At 42.7% G+C, this 18557-nt stretch overlaps 3 protein-coding genes across 4 annotated transcripts; all 3 read left to right on the forward strand.

Annotated features, from left to right (window-relative positions):
- The first annotated feature begins 77 nt into the window (after positions 1-77).
- On the forward strand, positions 78-5412 carry LOC131218849 (wall-associated receptor kinase 3-like). Of its 2 annotated transcripts, XM_058213717.1 has the most exons (4): positions 78-235; positions 3042-3564; positions 3680-3853; positions 3957-5412. In XM_058213717.1, the coding sequence occupies exons 1-4, from the start codon at positions 179-181 to the stop codon at positions 4994-4996; spliced, it is 1794 nt and encodes a 597-aa protein (XP_058069700.1). In that variant the 5' UTR covers positions 78-178; the 3' UTR covers positions 4997-5412. The 2 variants fall into 2 exon arrangements, with proteins under 2 accessions (XP_058069700.1, XP_058069693.1); XM_058213710.1 differs by lacking the exon at positions 78-235 and having other exon boundaries at positions 1935-3564.
- A 2509-nt stretch (positions 5413-7921) lies between these two features.
- Positions 7922-11014, forward strand: LOC131249621 (putative wall-associated receptor kinase-like 16). Its single transcript, XM_058250416.1, has 3 exons — positions 7922-8750; positions 8863-9036; positions 9138-11014. The coding sequence occupies exons 1-3, from the start codon at positions 7922-7924 to the stop codon at positions 10163-10165; spliced, it is 2031 nt and encodes a 676-aa protein (XP_058106399.1). The 3' UTR covers positions 10166-11014.
- Positions 11015-13426: 2412 nt separating this feature from the next.
- LOC131218860 (wall-associated receptor kinase 3-like) lies at positions 13427-15759 on the forward strand. The gene is made up of 3 exons (XM_058213731.1): positions 13427-13949; positions 14115-14291; positions 14392-15759. Exons 1-3 carry the CDS (start codon positions 13772-13774, stop codon positions 15429-15431), a joined length of 1395 nt encoding a protein of 464 aa, XP_058069714.1. The 5' UTR covers positions 13427-13771; the 3' UTR covers positions 15432-15759.
- Positions 15760-18557: the final 2798 nt, after the last annotated feature.

The raw sequence follows: 18557 nt of genomic DNA on the forward strand, positions 1-18557 counted from the left end.
GACATCATTCACCATGGTTCCACATGTGAATGGTACATCAGATAGGAGTATCTTGGTTCTTGGAGAAAAAATTGTTGTTGTCATTTGCTCGATTTTATTGAATCCCAGGAATGGCATAGTTGAAGCTTAGGCATACTAGTATATATGGTATTGCCTTTATGGTGCAACAACAGAGGCTATGGTTGTGCGTTTGGATACCTTGTTGCATCAGAAGTGCCAATCTCCAAACAGTTGGGTATGGATTCAGTACTATTGCATGCACATGATTAGATTTTTCCAGATAGGTATTACCCTCTAATTTGCTTAACATTAGTGTTCTATCTCCTGAAGGAAATGAAATCCATGGAAAATTAGACCCTATTATTTTTTATTTTTTGGAATTCCAAACTAGTCTGCAACTGTAGCGTAATAACACTGACGCCCCTTTCGGGATACTTGAAATCCAAACCTACTATTACTAGGATTTTCAGTTCTAGAGTTGTTAGTAATCAGAATATATGGTGAATCACACCAATTGGGCTTGAAATTCAACTTTCTAATGTTGTCAGGGAAAGTATTTGAACCTAATTATACTTGAGAGAAGCACTAATGCTTTCTTGTAACCATATTGTAAAGATTTTTTTTTTTTATATTGAGGATCTGCAAATGCTGATCCCTGCCTTACCTGATTCCCGTGCTCCTACTTGGGGAAGATGGGATTAATGTTCCAAATCACCGGGAGATGTTGTTTTCATACAATTACCCTGCGTCTTTCACAATGTGTTGCAGCCAAAAATATAGTTCATGGTACTGTTCTTGTTTTGCACCTGACTGGTTGGGCATTAGTGCTACTGTGGGGCATTTGTTGCTTTATTTGATTAGTTGGACACCATCTTTGCCATCCATGAAAGTCTGCTATACGCCACCATCTTCAGCTTGGTCTTGAATGCATCTTTCCTTCTGCTTGTGCTCTGTGGTGTCCCTGTTGATCTTGAATGGCATTTATATAGTGTTGAGGACAATAAAAGAGAGAATGCAAGAGGGACTGAGACCAGCAGGCAAAAGCTTAATACAAACGATGTATAAAGAATTTAGTTACTTTCATGTTCTATTGAGAAGATTCAAGCTCAACAAAGTTGAAATTTTATAGATGTGCAGTACCCTTGGTGGCATTTAGACATGGGGGTGTAGGTGACTATACACTAGCCTGCATACTGCCCTGTTTTGCTGGATCCCTTGCAACCGTCCGAAGATGACGTAGTGATATCGGTGTTTTCCACATCAGTGTTACTTGAACTTTAGCTTTTAAGACATTGGCCAAGTAAGGCAGCAATGACCAGGTGAGGAAGCTAACAAACCTATGATGCTAACATCTTCATCGGACGAGAAGAAGTTTTCCATGAAAGTCTTGCATCTGATCCCAGGTGCGTATTGGATTCCGGCGCTAGACTGGAGTACCATGGAAATGCCTTCCCAGTCAGAGAGGACCCAAACAGTCGTAGCCAAATGAAGCAGCAATGAGCTGGGGAGGAAGCTTGCAAACCTCAAACCTATCGTTTGCTAGTGCCTCATAAGGTGTAGGTTGTTCAATGCGACACATGATGTATATTTCAATGTATCCGTCAGGTGTCACCCAACACACACTGATGCACAGATTCAATCATGCCCACTGTTGAAACCTTTGTGGGGCCCACCATGATGTTTATTTGCCATCCTACCTGTTATCAATGGTGCTTTGGATTTGCCTCATTTCTAGGCTCATTCCTTAAAATGATCTCCCAAAATGGATGGACAGTATGGATATGACATATCATGGTGGGGCCTACAGAATTTGGTGACGTCAACACACCTTGCTTCCGAGAGGGAGGCTATGATGTGGGGTCACATGAGCTGTAAGGGTTGATTTCAGATTCTCTCTTTAAAAAAAATAAAAAATAAAAATAAAAAATAAAAAAAGGAAGGAAAAAAAGTGCCATGAGCGGGAAGGGTTGCTGGTGCCATGAGAGAGATTTGGGGCCATATGAGCAGGAAGGGTTAGTTAGAGATTCTCCATTAGAGAAGGGCGCCATGAGCAGAAAGGGTTGATTCGGACGGGGCTATAGCAGGAAGTTCCTGAGCAGGGAAGCTTGGTGGGGGCCCGATGTTTCCGAGAAATCCATCCGTTCGCCAGCTCATTCAAGGACATGAGACAAAAAATGAGGCCAAGCAGGGCGCGCGAGAGGGAAAAGTGGGGAAAAAAATTTCTACCATTGAAACCTCCGTGGGTCCATGTTGATGTTTATATTCCATCCAAACCGTTCATAAGGTCATTCCCACTTAGATGAACTGAAATTGAAAAAAAATAAAATAAAAAAAATAGCCTGATACAGAACTTCTGTAGCGATACGACTGTTTCAACAGTGGTCCCTCAGTCCCACTGTTTTGTCTTCTTATGGCTGCCTCATTTTGTGTTTCATGTCCTAAAATGAGATGACAAAACGGATGGACAGGGTGGATTTCTCATCAACATCAGGGAGGGCCCCACCTAGGTTCCAGATTCTCAGAAAAAAAAAAGGTGAGCAGGAAGGTTTGATTCCAGACTGTCCCAAAAAAACCGACCTTTTTACCTCGTGCAAAGTGTTTTAAAGAATTAGCCTCTTGGAATTTGGAACCTTGTTTTAATCGACATGAACCTTGGTGCATCTTGTAACAGATTTCTAAAAACCAAAATAAAAATTAAAAAAACAGAACAAACCTTCTCAATCATGGCAGTCTCCACAATCTTCCCTTCCTTATTGCTTGTAATCGCTTACTACTTCTCCATCTTTGTAACAAGCAATCTTAGCCCTCCACTTCCCCATTGCCTGGAAAACTGTGGCAACACCAAAATTACTTACCCGTTTGGAATTGGAGAAGGATGTTTCTACCCTGGCTTCGAAATCAACTGCAAACAAAACATTTCATTCTTAGCTCGGTCGAACCTTCAACTCCTTGAGATCTTGCCAGGAGAAGTTCGCATAAACTCCACCCCCTTCATAGCCGTATGCAAATTCATTCGATGCTTCCTTTATGATCCTGTTCAGATCAATCTGCCTGAAAAGAGTCCTTATAAATTCCCAATCAAGTCGAACAAATTCATCGTCACGGGATGTAATAAAAGGGGATCAATCTCAGGCAGTGTGAGTGCCATGAATGCGTGCACATCAATGTGCCCTCGAGGGGAGACTGTGGTTAATGGTTCTTGCAGCGGGCACAGCTGCTGCCAAGTCGATGTACCTTCCATCAGCAACTCACTCAACATATCTGTCATGGAAGTGCCTACAGCCACAAATTTCATGCCATTTGGCCGACTTGGTTATGGGTTTGTTGTCGAAGATGGAAGCTACATTTTCACAGGGTCGGATCTTTGGAACTTCAGCCATGACATCCATATGAATCTCGATTGGGCCATAGGAAAAAAGTGTTGTAGCCAAGTGAAGAACTCTTCCTCTATATGTGGGGAGAACAGCTCCTGTGATGACAGCATGACAAGTTCTGGTTATCTCTGCAAATGTGCTGATGGGTATCGAGGGAACCCTTATCTCAATGGCCCGCAAGGATGCCAAGGTGATTCATAGCCTCTGAACAGCTGATTAGCCTACATAGATATATACATGTTGATCATGGGTTCCTTGATAACATTTTGCTAAATGAGTATTTTTTATTTGGCTTCCATACGCAGATTTTGATGAGTGCAACTCCCCTTCCAGTCCATGTGTTCCAGGAGCTACTTGTGAGAACAGAGTTCCTGGGTACTTTTGTCACTGCCCAGAGGGGACTTGGGGCAACGGTTCCACATCCGGAATCGGCTGCCGCAAGCTCCACAAGCACTTTCCAATGGTTGAAATTGTCATAGGTCAGAGAACATCTTCCCTTATTTCACTAGCAAAACAGCAAGCAGAATGTGCAGAACAAAATGTAAAAAAACTTTTCTAATTCTCTTTTCCTGTTCGCCACAGCGACTGTCATGTGCACTGGGCTGCTGACACCATGTCTGTATTGGCTATATTTGGCTCGAAAGAAGAGACACCTCAAAAATCTCAAAACCAAATACTTCCGTCAGAATGGAGGCCTCCTGCTACAACAATACTTCTCTCCAAGCAAAGGTACAGCTATCAAACACATCAAAATCTTCTCTGCAAGCGAGCTCAAGAAGGCCACCAGCAACTATGATAGCAGCAGAATTCTAGGGAGTGGGGGCCAAGGCACCGTCTACATGGGAACCCAAGAAGATGGATCAATCATCGCCATAAAAAAACCAGAAGAGGTGGCCGAAGGCCAAGTTGATCAGTTCATAAATGAGCTTGTCATCCTTAGCCAAATTGATCATAAGAACATTGTTAAGCTCTTGGGTTGTTGCTTGGAGACCCGAGTTCCATTGCTCATCTATGAATTCATCTCGGGTGGTACTTTATACCAGAAACTCCATCATGATCCCAACCTTACAATTCAGTTATCATGGAAGGACCGCCTCCGGATAGCCGGTGAAATTGCAGATGCTCTTTCTTACCTGCACAGTTGTGTTTCAATGCCTATTTTCCACAGAGATGTCAAGTCATCCAACATACTATTAGACGAGAACTTCATGGCGAAGCTTGCCGATTTCGGAGTCTCTAGACTTATTCCAATAGATAAAATCAGGGTGTCAACGACCGTGAAAGGGACTATAGGATACTTGGATCCTGAATACTTCAAAACTGGAAAATTAACAGAGAAGAGCGACGTGTATAGCTTCAGGGTTGTTCTGCTTGAGCTTTTGTCGGGAAGGAAGCCTGTCCAACACCAACAGACACGAGACTACAGTAGCCTGGTACTGCATTTCCTGTCTTATGTCAAGAGTGGAAATTTGCTTGAGGTTCTAGACGAGGGAATAGTGAGAGAGGCAAAAATGGAAGATTTGCTAGCTGTTGCAAAGATTGCTCGAAGATGCTTGAGTTTGAGAGGAGAAAAGAGACCGACCATGAAAGAAGTGGTGCAGAAGCTTGTCTGCCTTGGATGATCTTATATGCCCCGAAAATCTCGCTTTCGCGCAATGTAATTCGATTCCAGCAAAAATCTCTTCGAGTTTCTTCAAAAAATTGTTCTGGGGTCTTTTAAAGAACACTATCTTTGAGGTGATATTTACACCCTATCAATTCTTAAGCTGGTTTGCAAGAGGGGTGCAGCAATCTGCCTTCGTCCTCTCTCAATCAGGAGAAATGTGAGCTTAGGCCCGGAAAATTGAAAACAATACCCGAAACACTCCCCCATGACTTCTTACCTGTTTTCAAGTAAAGCTCACATATACGCCGTGCATATGCCAGAAATCTCATATTTCTCTCACAATGATCACCTCATATTTTGTGCATTAGAATTTAATTATGAAAAATACTGATTATTGGTATGTGGAATTTGCTTTCTCCTTGCTATCCAAAAGAAACACACACACACACACGCACACTAAAGTTCTAAACAGTGGGGAAAAAACCCTTTCCATAGTTCCATAATCGTTGCATTTCTATTTTCTTTCCCACAATCCAAAAAGAACCATTTAAGTTTGTTCAAACAGTGCCTCATTAGTAATTGCTACAGGTAGGGGTAGCAATGGGTCGAGTGATGCAATAATCAACTGGACCGATCCGCATCTAAGGCAGGTTTAAACCAAGCTTTCAAAATCGTTAGTGAGCCACGCTTTGGTGCCCATTTAATTAAATGAGCCAGGCTCTGGTTGACTCTTACCAATCCGACCTGCCCATATAGCCTATCAATAGTCAGGGCCAAATAACCCAACTCATCCAACCCAACACCTAAATAAATAAGTGCAGATGCATCCACATAATGTATGTATTTTTGTATGTACTTGAGCTCAAGTTTGGTTGTTCAAGGTTAGGTTAGGTTTGTTGATCCTAACCCAATTAGAATTAAATGGCTATGGTCAGCTAGGGCTTGGGCTTGATGATTTTTAAGTAGGTCCGGTTGGTCCACATGGTAATGGGTTCAGGACAAGTTAAGACAGGAATTCTTTTCCAGTTTAGTAAATGGGTGAGGCTGAGGCAAACCTTGACTGGAACCCAGATCCATTGCTACCCCTGGCTACAAGATCTCGTGCATCATAACTCATGAATGGACTTGAATCCGTCAGTATGAAACATTTTTTTTTTCAAGCAAAATCCTCCAACATATGAAAGAATAAAAAGTGCTTTTGTCATGCCTCCTTTTTAAAAAATTTTTTAAAAATAAAAAAAATAAAAAATAAAAAAAAATCAATTCTTAGGATGGTGCACTCGTCTCAATTGGACCTACGTTGAGTTGATATCATAATTCAACCAAAACCTCCTTGACTTGGGTTGTATTGGTCAAGCTACTTGTGTGAATTAGCTCCGTCTAACTCAAGCATGAAAGGGTCAAATATGATACTTTTCATTTTCTTTTTCACTGATTTTAACCTCCAAACTATAGATGTAGGTTATTGAGATAATAGACGCTCTACTTTGATCGAACGTCGAATCAAATGAAAAAGTTGTCAGACAAGGCCTTGGGTTCAGGGTCAATAAAAGGCTTGCGAGACCCTTAATCAAACACGACCTGTGCAACTTCGAAGCTGGGTCAGGACTAGAGATTTATAGCACCCCGGCTATGGCACCAATCATATGATCCTATCTACCCCCATCAAATTCCTGCAAATGGATGGTTAAGATGGAGAGAGAGAGAGAGAGATGTGTGTGTCCTGATGCGATTTAGGGCATAAAGGCACACATGAGCTGGAAGGTTTGATTCCATGTTCTCCAGAAAACCCCGATGCGGATTTCCTGCCAAAGCCATTCATGGGAAACTAGTTAGGGCCCACCGTGATGTTTTTGAGAAATCTACTCCATTCATCCGTTTTGCCAGATCATTTTATAACATCAGACTAAAAATGAGGAGGAACCAATATTCAAATGGGCCACTCGAGAAGAAACAATGGAGATTGGACGACCACCATTGAAACGTGCGTATGGCCATAGAAATTTTTTATCAGGCTATTTTTCCAATGTTTTAGTTCATCGCAGTAGCAATGACCGTATAAACGGTTTGGATGGCATATAATCATCAAGGCAACGGTCTGCATTTCTTTCCCCACTTTTCCCTCTAGTGTGGTCTCCTTGAGTTTTAGATCCGCGTCATTCTATGTCTAGTGTCCTAATATGAGCTGAAAAAAACGGATGAATGGGGTGGATTTCTCACAAACATCGTGATCAGCCCCACATAGCTTCTCAGCGCAGGAACTTCCTGGGCAAGCAATCTACGTCCAAAACACTCAAACCTTGCTTGCCTGGTGCATGTCGTTTAACACTTTTAACCTCTTGTAAGTTGGACGCGGATTGCGTCCTACCCCAGGGTTCTGTGGGGCCCACCGTATTGTAAGTGTTTTATCCACGCCATTAAGCGCTTTTTCCGATAATTTTAATATATGGACCAAAAAATGAGGTAGGTCCAAGGCTTAAGGGGACCACAAATTGAGGATTGAACGTCCAACATTAAAAACTTCTCAGGAGCTGGAGAAGTTTTGGATCAAGCTGATATTTGTGTTTTCACTTCATCCACGTCTACATGACCTTATGAATAGGTTGTATGGTAAAAAAACATCACGTTGGCCCTTAGAAAGGTTTCAACGGTGGGTGTCATTATCAGTGCAGCTTCCTTTGGTATGGTCCACTTAAGCCTTGGACCTGCCTCGTTTTTTGGTTTATATATTAAAATTATCAGAAAAAAATGTTTAACGGCGTGGATAAAACACTTACAATAAGGTGGGCCCTACAGAGCCCTGCCCGGACGGATTACCGTCCGGGCGGGGGTAGGACGCAATCCGCGTCCTCGTAAGTTGGAACCTTGTTGTAATCGACATGAGCGCTAGGTGGCACCTTGTAACAGATTTTTAAAACCAAAAGAACAGACCTCCTCAATCATGGCAATCTCCACAATCTTCACTTCCTTATTGCTTGCACTCACTCACTACTTTCCCATCTTTGTAACAAGCAATCTTAGCCCTCCAATTCCCCATTGCCCAGAAAAATGTGGCAACGTCCAAATAACTTACCCGTTCGGAATCGGAGAAGGATGTTTCCTATCTGGCTTCGAAGTCAACTGCAACCAAAGCATTCCCTTTTTAGGGCGATCCAACCTTCAACTACTCGAGATCTTGCCCGGAGAAGTTCGCATCAATTCCACCCCCTTCATATCCAGTTCCTTCACCAGCTTTGAACATTTGATCAAACTGCCCAAAAAGAGTCCTTACACATTCCCTGTAAACTCGAACAAGTTCATCGTTGTGGGATGCAATGCATGGGGATCCATCTCAGACAGTGTGACTGCAATCAACTCGTGCATCTCGATATGCCTTGGAAGGAAGAAGGTGGTTAACGGTTCTTGCAGCGGGTACGGCTGCTGCCAAGTTGATGTTCCTTCCTTCAGGAAGTCGCTCAAAATATCCATCATCACTATACTTGACAGCATGAATTTGACCGAATTTAGCCATTCTCGTCACGGGTTCGTTGTCGAAGATGGAAGCTACAATTTCACAGCGTCAGATCTTTTGGACTTCAACAGGGACATCCATATGAAGCTTGAGTGGGCCATTGGAAAAAAGAATTGTGGCCGAGTTAAAAAATTGAATTCCTGTATATGTGGGGAGAACAGCTCTTGTGTTAACAGCATTACAGGTTCTGGTTATCTCTGCAGATGTGATTATGGGTATCAAGGGAACCCTTATCTCAATGGCCAACAAGGATGCCAAGGTGATTCATAGCCCCTGAATAGCTGATTGGCCTACATAGATATATACATTTTGATCGTTTCAAACATTTTGCTAATTTGAATATTTTTTTTATATTTGGCTTTCATACGCAGATTTGGATGAATGCAACTCCACTTCCAGTCCATGTGTTCCAGGAGCTATTTGCGAGAACAGAGTTCCTGGGTACTTTTGTCACTGCCCAGCGGGGACTCGGGGCAACGGTTCCACATCCAGAAACGGCTGCCACAAGCCCCACAAGCACTTTCCAATGGTTGAAATTGTCCTAGGTCAGAGAACATCTTCCATTATTTCACTAGTCAAAACAGCAAGCTGAATGTGCAGAACAAATTGTAAAAATCTTCTAATTCTAGTTTCCTGTTCGCCACAGCGGCTGTAGTGAGCGCCTGGCTGCTGACAACATGTATGTATTTGCTCTATTTGGTTCAAAAGAAGAGACACCTCAAAAATCTCAATGCCCGTCAGAATGCAGGCCGCCTACAACAAATTTTCTCTCTGAGCAAAGGTACAGCTATCGAACACATCAAGATCTTCTCTGCCCATGAGCTCAAGAAGGCTACCAGCAACTATGATAGAAGAAGAATTCTAGGGAGTGGTGGCCAAGGCACCGTCTACATGGGAACACAAGAAGATGGATCGATTGTCGCAATCAAAATACCAGAAGAGGTGGCCATATGCCAAGTTGATCAGTTCATAAACGAGCTTATCATCCTTAGCCAAATTGATCATAAGAACATTGTTAAGCTCTTGGGCTGTTGCTTGGAGACTCCAGTTCCATTACTCATCTATGAATTCATCTCTGGCGGTACTTTATACCAGAAACTCCATCATGATCCCAACCTTACAATTCAATTATCATGGAAGGACCGCCTCCGGATAGCCCGTGAAATTGCGGATGCTCTTTCTTACCTACACAGTTGTGTTTCAATGCCTATTTTCCACAGAGATGTCAAGTCATCCAACATACTATTAGATGAGAACTTCACAGCCAAGCTCGCCGATTTCGGAGTCTCTAGGCTTATTCCAAAAGAAGAATTCAGGGTGTCGACGCCTGTGAAAGGGACTATAGGATACTTGGATCCTGAATACTTCAAAACTGGAATATTAACAGAGAAGAGCGATGTGTATAGCTTCGGGGTCGTTCTGCTCGAGCTTTTGTCAGGAAGGAAGCCTGTCCAACACCAACAGACACGAGACTACAGTAGCCTGGTAATGCATTTCCTCTCTTATGTTGAGAGAGGAAATTTGCTTGAGGTTCTAGATGAAGGAATAGTGAGAGAGGCAAAAATGGCGGATTTGCTAGCTATTGCAAAGATTGCTAGAAGATGCTTGAGTTTGAAAGGAGAAGAGAGACCGACCATGCAAGAAGTGGCACGGAAGCTTGCCTGCCTTGGATGATCTTATATGCCCTAAAAATCTAGCTTTCGCGCAATGTAATTTCATTCCATAAAAAATTCTCTCCGAATTTCTTGAAAGTTTTGTTCAAGGATCTTTTAAAGAACACTATCATCTTTGAGGTGATATTTGTACCCTATAAATATTTAAACAGCTTTGCAAGAGGGATGCATCAATCTGCCTTCCTCCTTTACTGATCTAGAGAAACGTCATCTTAGGCCTGCAAAATCGAGAACCATAGAAAAACATACTTCTATAATATACACCCCTGATTCGCTTTCTGTTTTCTACTATTTTTGCAGAAATATTGTACGCCTAATTCAGTCTGAAAACAAAGTGGAACTGAGATTTTTGCTAAGCGCATACAAGTGCACTAAAGCTCATGTATACACCACACATATGCCAGAAATCTCATATTTCTCTCACAATAACCACCTTGTATTTGTGCGTTCGAATTTAATTATGGAAAATACTAATTATTGGTATGTGGAATTCACTCTCCCTTTACTATCCAAACAACACAAAAGATCTAAACATTGGAAAAATCCTTTCCATAGTTCCATAATCCTTACACTTCTCTCTTCTTTCGCCCGATCCAAAAAGAAAGTGCTGCAGAAGCTTGCTTGCCTTGGACGATCTCACGGGCCCCAAAAATCTAGGTTTCGTACGTGAAATGTTATTCCATTCCGGCAAAAATTCTCTCCAAGTTTCTTGAAAATTTTGCTCAAGTGTCATTGAAAGAACACTATCTTTGAGGTGATATTTGCACCCTAATCATTTTAAAACTGGTTTGCAAGAGCGGTGCCACTAATCTGCTTGCCTCCTTTCCCGTTCTGGAGACTTGTGAGCTTAGGCCTGCAAAACCGAGAACCATACCCAAAACACACTTCTGCAACATATAACCCCAAGTAGTTCATGTTTTCTACTATTTTGCAGAAATATTGTACACCTAGTTTGGTCCGAATACAAAGTCGAATTGAGACTTTTGCTAAGCGCACATGCGTGCACTAAAGCTCATATATATGCCATGCATATGTCAAAAATCTCAATGATCACCTTGTATTTTGTTCGTTAGAATTTGTTTATGAAAAATACTAATTATTGGTACGTGGGACTCACTATCTCCTTGCTATCCAAACAACACAAGATAGGGTCCTTACTCTTACCCCGGTTATAGACTCACAAGAGTTTCAACACCAGGTCAAGGGTTCGAGTACCCATAGGCGGTGAAATCCCACTACAGTGTGGGTATATGTGTGGGGTGTGTGTGTAATATATATAAAATCCTTTTCATAGTTCCATAGTCCTTACAGTTGTCTTTTTTTTTTTTAAATTTTTTTTTTTTTTTTTTTTACCACAATCCAAAAGAACCTGAAGTTTGTTCAAACTAGGCCTCATTAGGTCAAGTCAGTGTGGGCTTGGGTTGATGATTTTTAAGGTCAAGTCAGTCCACAAGGTAATGGTTGCTTCTTGTCCGGTTTAGTAAATGGGTGCAGCTGAGGCAAATCCTGAGTCAACCTGAACCCAGACCCATTGCTATCCCTGGCTACAAGATCTGGTGCATCATAACCTATGGATGGATCTGTATCCGTTAGCATGGAGCTAGCATTTTCTTTTTCAGGAGAAATCCTCCTTCATATGAAAGAATAAAAAGTGCTTTTGTCATACCTCCTATCCTATGAATTCTTAGAATGGCACAATCATCTCAGTTGGACCTACGTTGAGTTGACACGACAATTCAATCGAACCCTTGTTGACTCTGGTGGTCTTGATCAAGCCACTAGTGCAAGTTGGCTCCATCCGACTCAAGCCTGAAAGGTTACAGGTTACTTTTCTTGTGTGATTTTTTTCTTCTTCTTCATTTTTACTGATTTTAACCTCCTAGGTAATTGAAGTACTAAGAGATGCCAGACACTCCACTTTTATTGAAGTACTAAGAGATGATAGATCTAGGTAATTGAAGTACTAAGAGATGACAGACACCCCACTTTTATTGAAGTTTGGATCAGACAAGGTCTTGGTTGCATGGCCAATAAAAAGGCATGTGAGATGCTTCATCAAACATGGCCCATGACACCTTGAAAGTGGGCCACGACTAGAGATTTATAGCACCCCAGCTAATGGGAGGACGATATTGATCCGACTGGGCTCCTGAGATGCACGCAATAACGGTGGCATTGGTTTCGGCTGCAAAGTTCAAGAAGGATTTCTTCTTCATTTTCCTATGGATTTGAGTGATCTTGGATCCCATCGTGTAGTGCTTTAAAAGATCCACACAAGGGTCATGGTGGGCCCTGCAATCCAAGACTATTAAACTTGGTAATATATACCATATCATCACCGCGGGGATAATACCAAATTTCTCGCTGAATATATATATATATATATACACACACACACACACACACTCATCTGCACACGAGTTCTCACCTGAACTCGTGAAAACTTTTTAAGAACTCATCTACCATGATATACGTGCAAAATCTGAACCGTCCATGTGATGCAGCACCCCATGAAGCCAGCAGGTTTTGACTTTCACCCTGATCCAAAACTTTGGTGGGCCATGGAAAGAGGAAACAATTTACTCCCTTGATTAGTCTCTCTCTTTTCCTATGACCCACCAAAGTTTTGGATAATGGTAAAAGTTACACCCCAAAGGTTTCATGGGGTGATGCATCACATGAACGGTTCGGATTTTGGGCTAGTATCATGAGAGATGAGTTCCAAAAAAGTTGTTAGTGAGAACTGTTGAGTAATGGATTCGGAGCCACACGAGCACGAATGGTTAATTCCGGATTCTCCAAAAAAACCGCCTTGTTTTCTCGTGCAAATTGTTTAACAATGAGCCTGTTCCAAGTTGTAACCTTGTTTTAATCGATATGAGCCCTAGGTTCTTCTTATAACATATTTTTAAAAAACCAAAAAAACAGAAGAAACCTCCTCAATCATGGCAATCTCCACAATCTTTCCTTCCTCGTTGTTTCTAATCACTTACTACTTTTCCATCTTTGTAACAAGCAATCTTCACCCTCCAATTACCCATTGCCAGGAAAGATGCGGCCACATTGAAATCACTTACCCTTTCGGAATCAGAGAAGGCTGTTTCCTCCCTGGCTTCCAAGTCAATTGCAACCAAAGCATTCCGTTCTTAGCACAATCGAACCTTCAACTCCTCGAGATCTTGCCAGGAGAATTGCGCATCAACTCCACCCCCTTCATAGCCAATTCCTTCACCACCTTTAAATATTTCAACAGTACTGTTATGATCAAACTGCCCAAAAAGAGTCCTTACACATTCCCTGTAAACTCGAACAAGTTCATGGTTGTGGGATGCGGTGCATTGGGATCCATCTCAACCGGTATGACTGCAATCAATGCCTGCACATCAATATGCCTTATAAGGGAGAAGGTGGTTAACGATTCTTGCAGTGGGCGTGGCTGCTGCCAAGTCGATGTACCTTCTAACATGAATTTGCTCAACATTTCCGTTGTTAATGTGCGTGAAGAGAAGAATTTTAGTAGATTAAGCCTTGGTTATGGGTTTATCGTCGAAGATGGAAGCTACATTTTCAAAGCATCGATCTTTTGGAATTCAATCGCAACGTCCATATGAAGCTCGAGTGGGCCATCGGAAAAAAAATTTGTAACCAAGCAAAGAAATCGAATTCCTCTATATGTGGGGAGAACAGCTCCTGCATTGATAGCATGGGAAGTTCTGGTTATCTCTGCAGATGTGCTGTTGGGTATGAAGGGAATCCTTATCTCAACGGCCTGGGAGGATGCCAAGGTGATTCATAGCCTATAAATAGCTGACTGGCCTATACACACACACACACACACACACACACACACACACACACACACACACACACAGAGACAGACACATGTTGATCGTGTGTTCATTGCAAACCTTTTGCTAAATGGGATTTTTTCATTTGGCTTCAATAATCAGATATTGATGAGTGCAACCTCCTCTGGGGCCGTGTATGTGCGCCAGGAGCTACTTGCGAGAACAGAGTTCCAGGGTACTTTTGCCGCTGCCCAGCAGGGACTTGGGGCAACGGCTCTGCATCCGGAATCGGCTGCCACAAGCCCCACAAACACTTTCCAATGGTTGAAATTATCATAGGTCAGAGAACATCTTCCATTATTTCACTCGCAAAACAGCAAGCAGAATAAGCAGAACAAAATGTAAAAATCTTCTAATTCTGTTTTCATGTTCGCCACAGCGGCTGTCGTGAGCGCTGGGCTGCTGATACCATGTTTGTATTTGCTCTATTCGGCTCGAAAGAAGAGACAACTCAGAAATCTCAACGCCAAATACTTCCGTCAGAATGGAGGCCTCCTGCTACGACAATATCCCTCTCCAAGCAAAGGTACATCTATCAAACACATCAAGATCTTCTCTGCTCGTGACCTCATAAAGGCCACCGGCAACTTCGATAGCAGCAGAATTCGAGGGAGTGGCGGCCAAGGCAGTTTCTACATGGGAACCCAAGAGGATGGATTGATCATCGCCGTCAAAAAATCAGAAGAGGTGGGCCAGGAACAAGTTGATCAGTTCATAAACGAGCTCGTTATCCTTGGCCAAATTGATCATAAGAACATTGTTAAGCTCTTGGGCTGTTGCTTGGAGACCCAAGTTCCATTACTCATCTATGAATTCATATCCGGCTGTACTTTATACCAGAAACTCCATGATGATCCCAACCTTACAATTCAGTTATCATGGAAGGACCGCCTCCGCGTAGCCCGTGAAATTGCAGAAGCTCTTTCTCACCTGCACGGTTGTATTTCAATGCCTATTTTCCACAGAGATGTAAAGTCATCGAATATACTATTAGACGAGAATTTCACGGCCAAGCTCGCCGATTTTGGAGTCTGTAGGCTTGTTCCAATAGATAAAATCCGGGTGTCGCCTACCGTGAAAGGGACTATTGGATACTTGGATCCTGAATACTTCAAAACTGAAAAATTAACAGAGAAGAGCGACGTGTATAGCTTCGGGGTTGTTCTGCTCGAGCTTTTGTCGGGAAGGAAGCCTGTCCAAGACGAACAGACACCTGGCTACGGTAGCCTGGTAATGCATTTCCTGTCTTATGTTGAGAGAGGAAATTTGCATGAGGTACTTGACAAAGGAATAGTGAAAGAGGCAAAGATGGCGGATTTGCTAGCTATTGCCGAGATTGCTAGAAGCTGCTTGAGATTGAAAGGAGAAGAAAGACCAACCATGAAAGAAGTGGCGCAGAAGCTTGCCTGCCTTGGATGATTTTATATGCTCTGAAAATCTAGCTTTCTGGTAATTCCAGACCAGCAAAATTTCTCTCCGAGTTTCTTGGAATTTTTGGTCAAGGGCCTTTTAAAGAACACCATCTTTTAGGTGATATTTGCATCGTATCAATGTTTAAACCGATTGGTAAGGTGCAATATATCTGCTGCTGTTGGAAAAAATGTGTTGGAAATAAGGAAAAATAAAAATAAAATAAAATTAATTATTTTCATTTCACCGGGCTGAATCACGTAAAAATTTGTCAGTTGCCTATAATATCCTGGCTCATTTCAGACACATCGCACCTAGGCTTATGCTAGACCACTCGTACCGCGATGACCACTTTGTTCCAGTGCATACACAACCCTGAGCGTCTTAATATCTAAGTAAGAATACTACACACACCTCCACATATAAACCCCAATTCTTCTCCTTTCATTTCTGATGTGGGACAAAATCACACACCACATTTTTCATTTGAAAATTTTAAAAAAGCATTTTCATGGAAAATTGAAAATCTCAAAAAATTTCGAATTTGATTTTTCAATAACCACAAATTTCAACATCTACTGCCTCCTATCTTAATCTTGAGAAATATGAGCTTATACCTACAAAACCAGAACACACTTCTTCCGTATGCCCTCTCAAAATTCCTGTTTTCTACTATTTTTCCACAAATATTGTACTCCTATTTTTGTCTGAAAACAAAGTGGAATCAAGAGTTTTGCAAAGCGCAGACAGGTGCACTAAAGCTCATGTATATGTCACGAATGTGCCGTCATGGCAAATACGTGGAAATGCCACATTTCACCCAAAACGACCGCCTTGCGTTTCGTGCATTAGACTTTGATTATGGGAAGTACCTATGATTGAAATATGGAATTCACCACGCTATCAAACGAACATAAAAGATCTAAACAATGGGAAAACCCTTTACATGGTTCCATAGTCGTTACACTTCCCTTTTCTTTCCTACAAATCCAAAAGAACCTGAAATCTGTTCAAACTAGGCTCATTAGTAAGTGCTACAGGGAGGGGTGGCAATGGGTCAAGTTCAGCGCATTGATCAACTGGACTGAAGCAGGTTTAAGCCAGACAGAATGGCTAGTGGGTCGGGCTCGGTGCCCATTTAATTAAATGTGCCAGGCTCAGGGTTGAGCATTACCAATCCAACCTCCCATACAAGCCTATCAATAGGCTGGTCAAAGATCCACCCGACCCAACCCAAAACCTAAACAAATTAATAGACGATATTAATCCACATAATGTATGTATTTTTCTATGTATACACTAACTGGGCTGGACTCGGCATACCTTCAGCCCTATCTTTCATTCTTACTGTTCCGTTGGCTTTCGCGGTCCTTCCGGTCAAATTCCGTCAACCTTCGTACCATATCCGGTGTTTGCACACGATCCTAGGCCAGGTTCCGCGCACCGATGACGGCTTGATCCGAAAGTTGTATCATAGCGACCGCTCCGTCGCTGCGATTCCAACGCCGCGTCTTGTGCGTGAAACCGACGCTTAGATCATAAGTTGGGGACTATGCATTATAATGACCGTGGACCGCGTATTGCGGGGCCCACCTATTCCATGTGGCACTAATCTCTAGGAAATTATGAGAATGATGACATCACCCTACCCTAGCTATAGTCACCCTACCCTAGCTATAGCCACCCTACCCTAGCTATAGCCACCCTACCTACCCCTATCCCTCTTACAAGCATTTAATGCTAGCCACCCTCTCTTACAACTCATCATTTCCTACCTAAGCTATCTCTCCCTCTCTCTTATCTCTCCCTCTCTCCTTTATTCCTTCCTATTTCTTTCACGCAAAAAAAATAAATCCTTCCGTAAGAGTCCCACTCCCATTACTCCCAATCTACTTGTGTGGCCCACCTTTCCCACCCCCTTCATCTCTCATCTCAACCATCCATTTCTCATCTTCCACCATCAAAGGGTAGCCCAAGGAGCTAAGGAAGCCAAGGGAGCAAGAAGATCAAGCGGTGGGTGTTTGGATAGGATAGATTTTGATGCTTTTAAGTTGGGCCAAGTGAGGCCAACCGATCAATGGTTTGGATCTCACTTTGGACCCTAAGATGTGGCCAATGGCCCACTTGGATCATCATGATCATTCCATGATGGGGCCATTCTCCATGGACCCCATCATGATGTTTATTTCGTTACATGCTTAGGGTCATCTAGACCATTTAATTTAGTGGAGAAGGGATCTCCACCGTTGGATCTAATTTTTATAGACCCATGTGTAATGGGGCCCACTTGATGTATGATTTAGTGCAAGGGAGGGCCCATAGTGCGGGGTCCCTCCATCACACGGTCTCACTCTCCATCTCTCTTCCTTTTATCTTATTTATTTATTTATTTTATTTTTGTAATAATGAGATTATGTGGCCCACTTGAATGGACCCCACCATGAGGTAGGCATTTTATCCAAATCATTTAAAAGTGGGGCCCACTTTCTATGTGTAAGTACCCTGCCATCCATTCCCTGGTGGCCCACCTAAGCAGGGCCCACCTCCTAAGTACTTGAAAAGTCCAGCGTCCCTGGACGCTGGATGTTGCTGGAGGGGAACACAAATATATATATTTTTTTCCAAAGTTTTGGGGTGGCCTATTCATGTAGGCCCCACCTTGATGTATGTATTAAATCCACACCATCCATTCCCTTCCCAAGCTCTTTTTAGCCGTTGACCTGAAAGATGGGATCCATCAGACTTTCAGGCGGGCCATACCGTAGCAAATGGTGGTTTTCACCATTGAAAACTTCCTTGAGTTGTTGTACATTGAAATATGTCCAATATTGGACTTGTTTTGCTCGTGGTGAGCCATGGAAGAACGCTGGACGGTGTAGATTAACTGGATGTGGACCCCACCTGCAAAATCTGCAGATTTTCTGAAAAACAACAAAAAAATAAAAAAATGAAGAAGCAGCTATTGCTGCTGTTGTCAGCGTTGCAGCAGGCACGCCAGCGCACGCCAGCGTCCGGGCGGACGCCGTTCGAGCAGCCACCCACGGCCCTGGCCGTGGGCCCCACCCTAACGTTTATGTGCCATCAAACCCGTTCATCGGGTGGGCCACTATCTGACGTGGGCCCACCCCAAAAATC

The sequence above is a fragment of the Magnolia sinica genome, chromosome 1 (genome assembly GCF_029962835.1).
Source record: "Magnolia sinica isolate HGM2019 chromosome 1, MsV1, whole genome shotgun sequence".
In the NCBI taxonomy this organism is placed as follows: domain Eukaryota; kingdom Viridiplantae; phylum Streptophyta; class Magnoliopsida; order Magnoliales; family Magnoliaceae; genus Magnolia; species Magnolia sinica.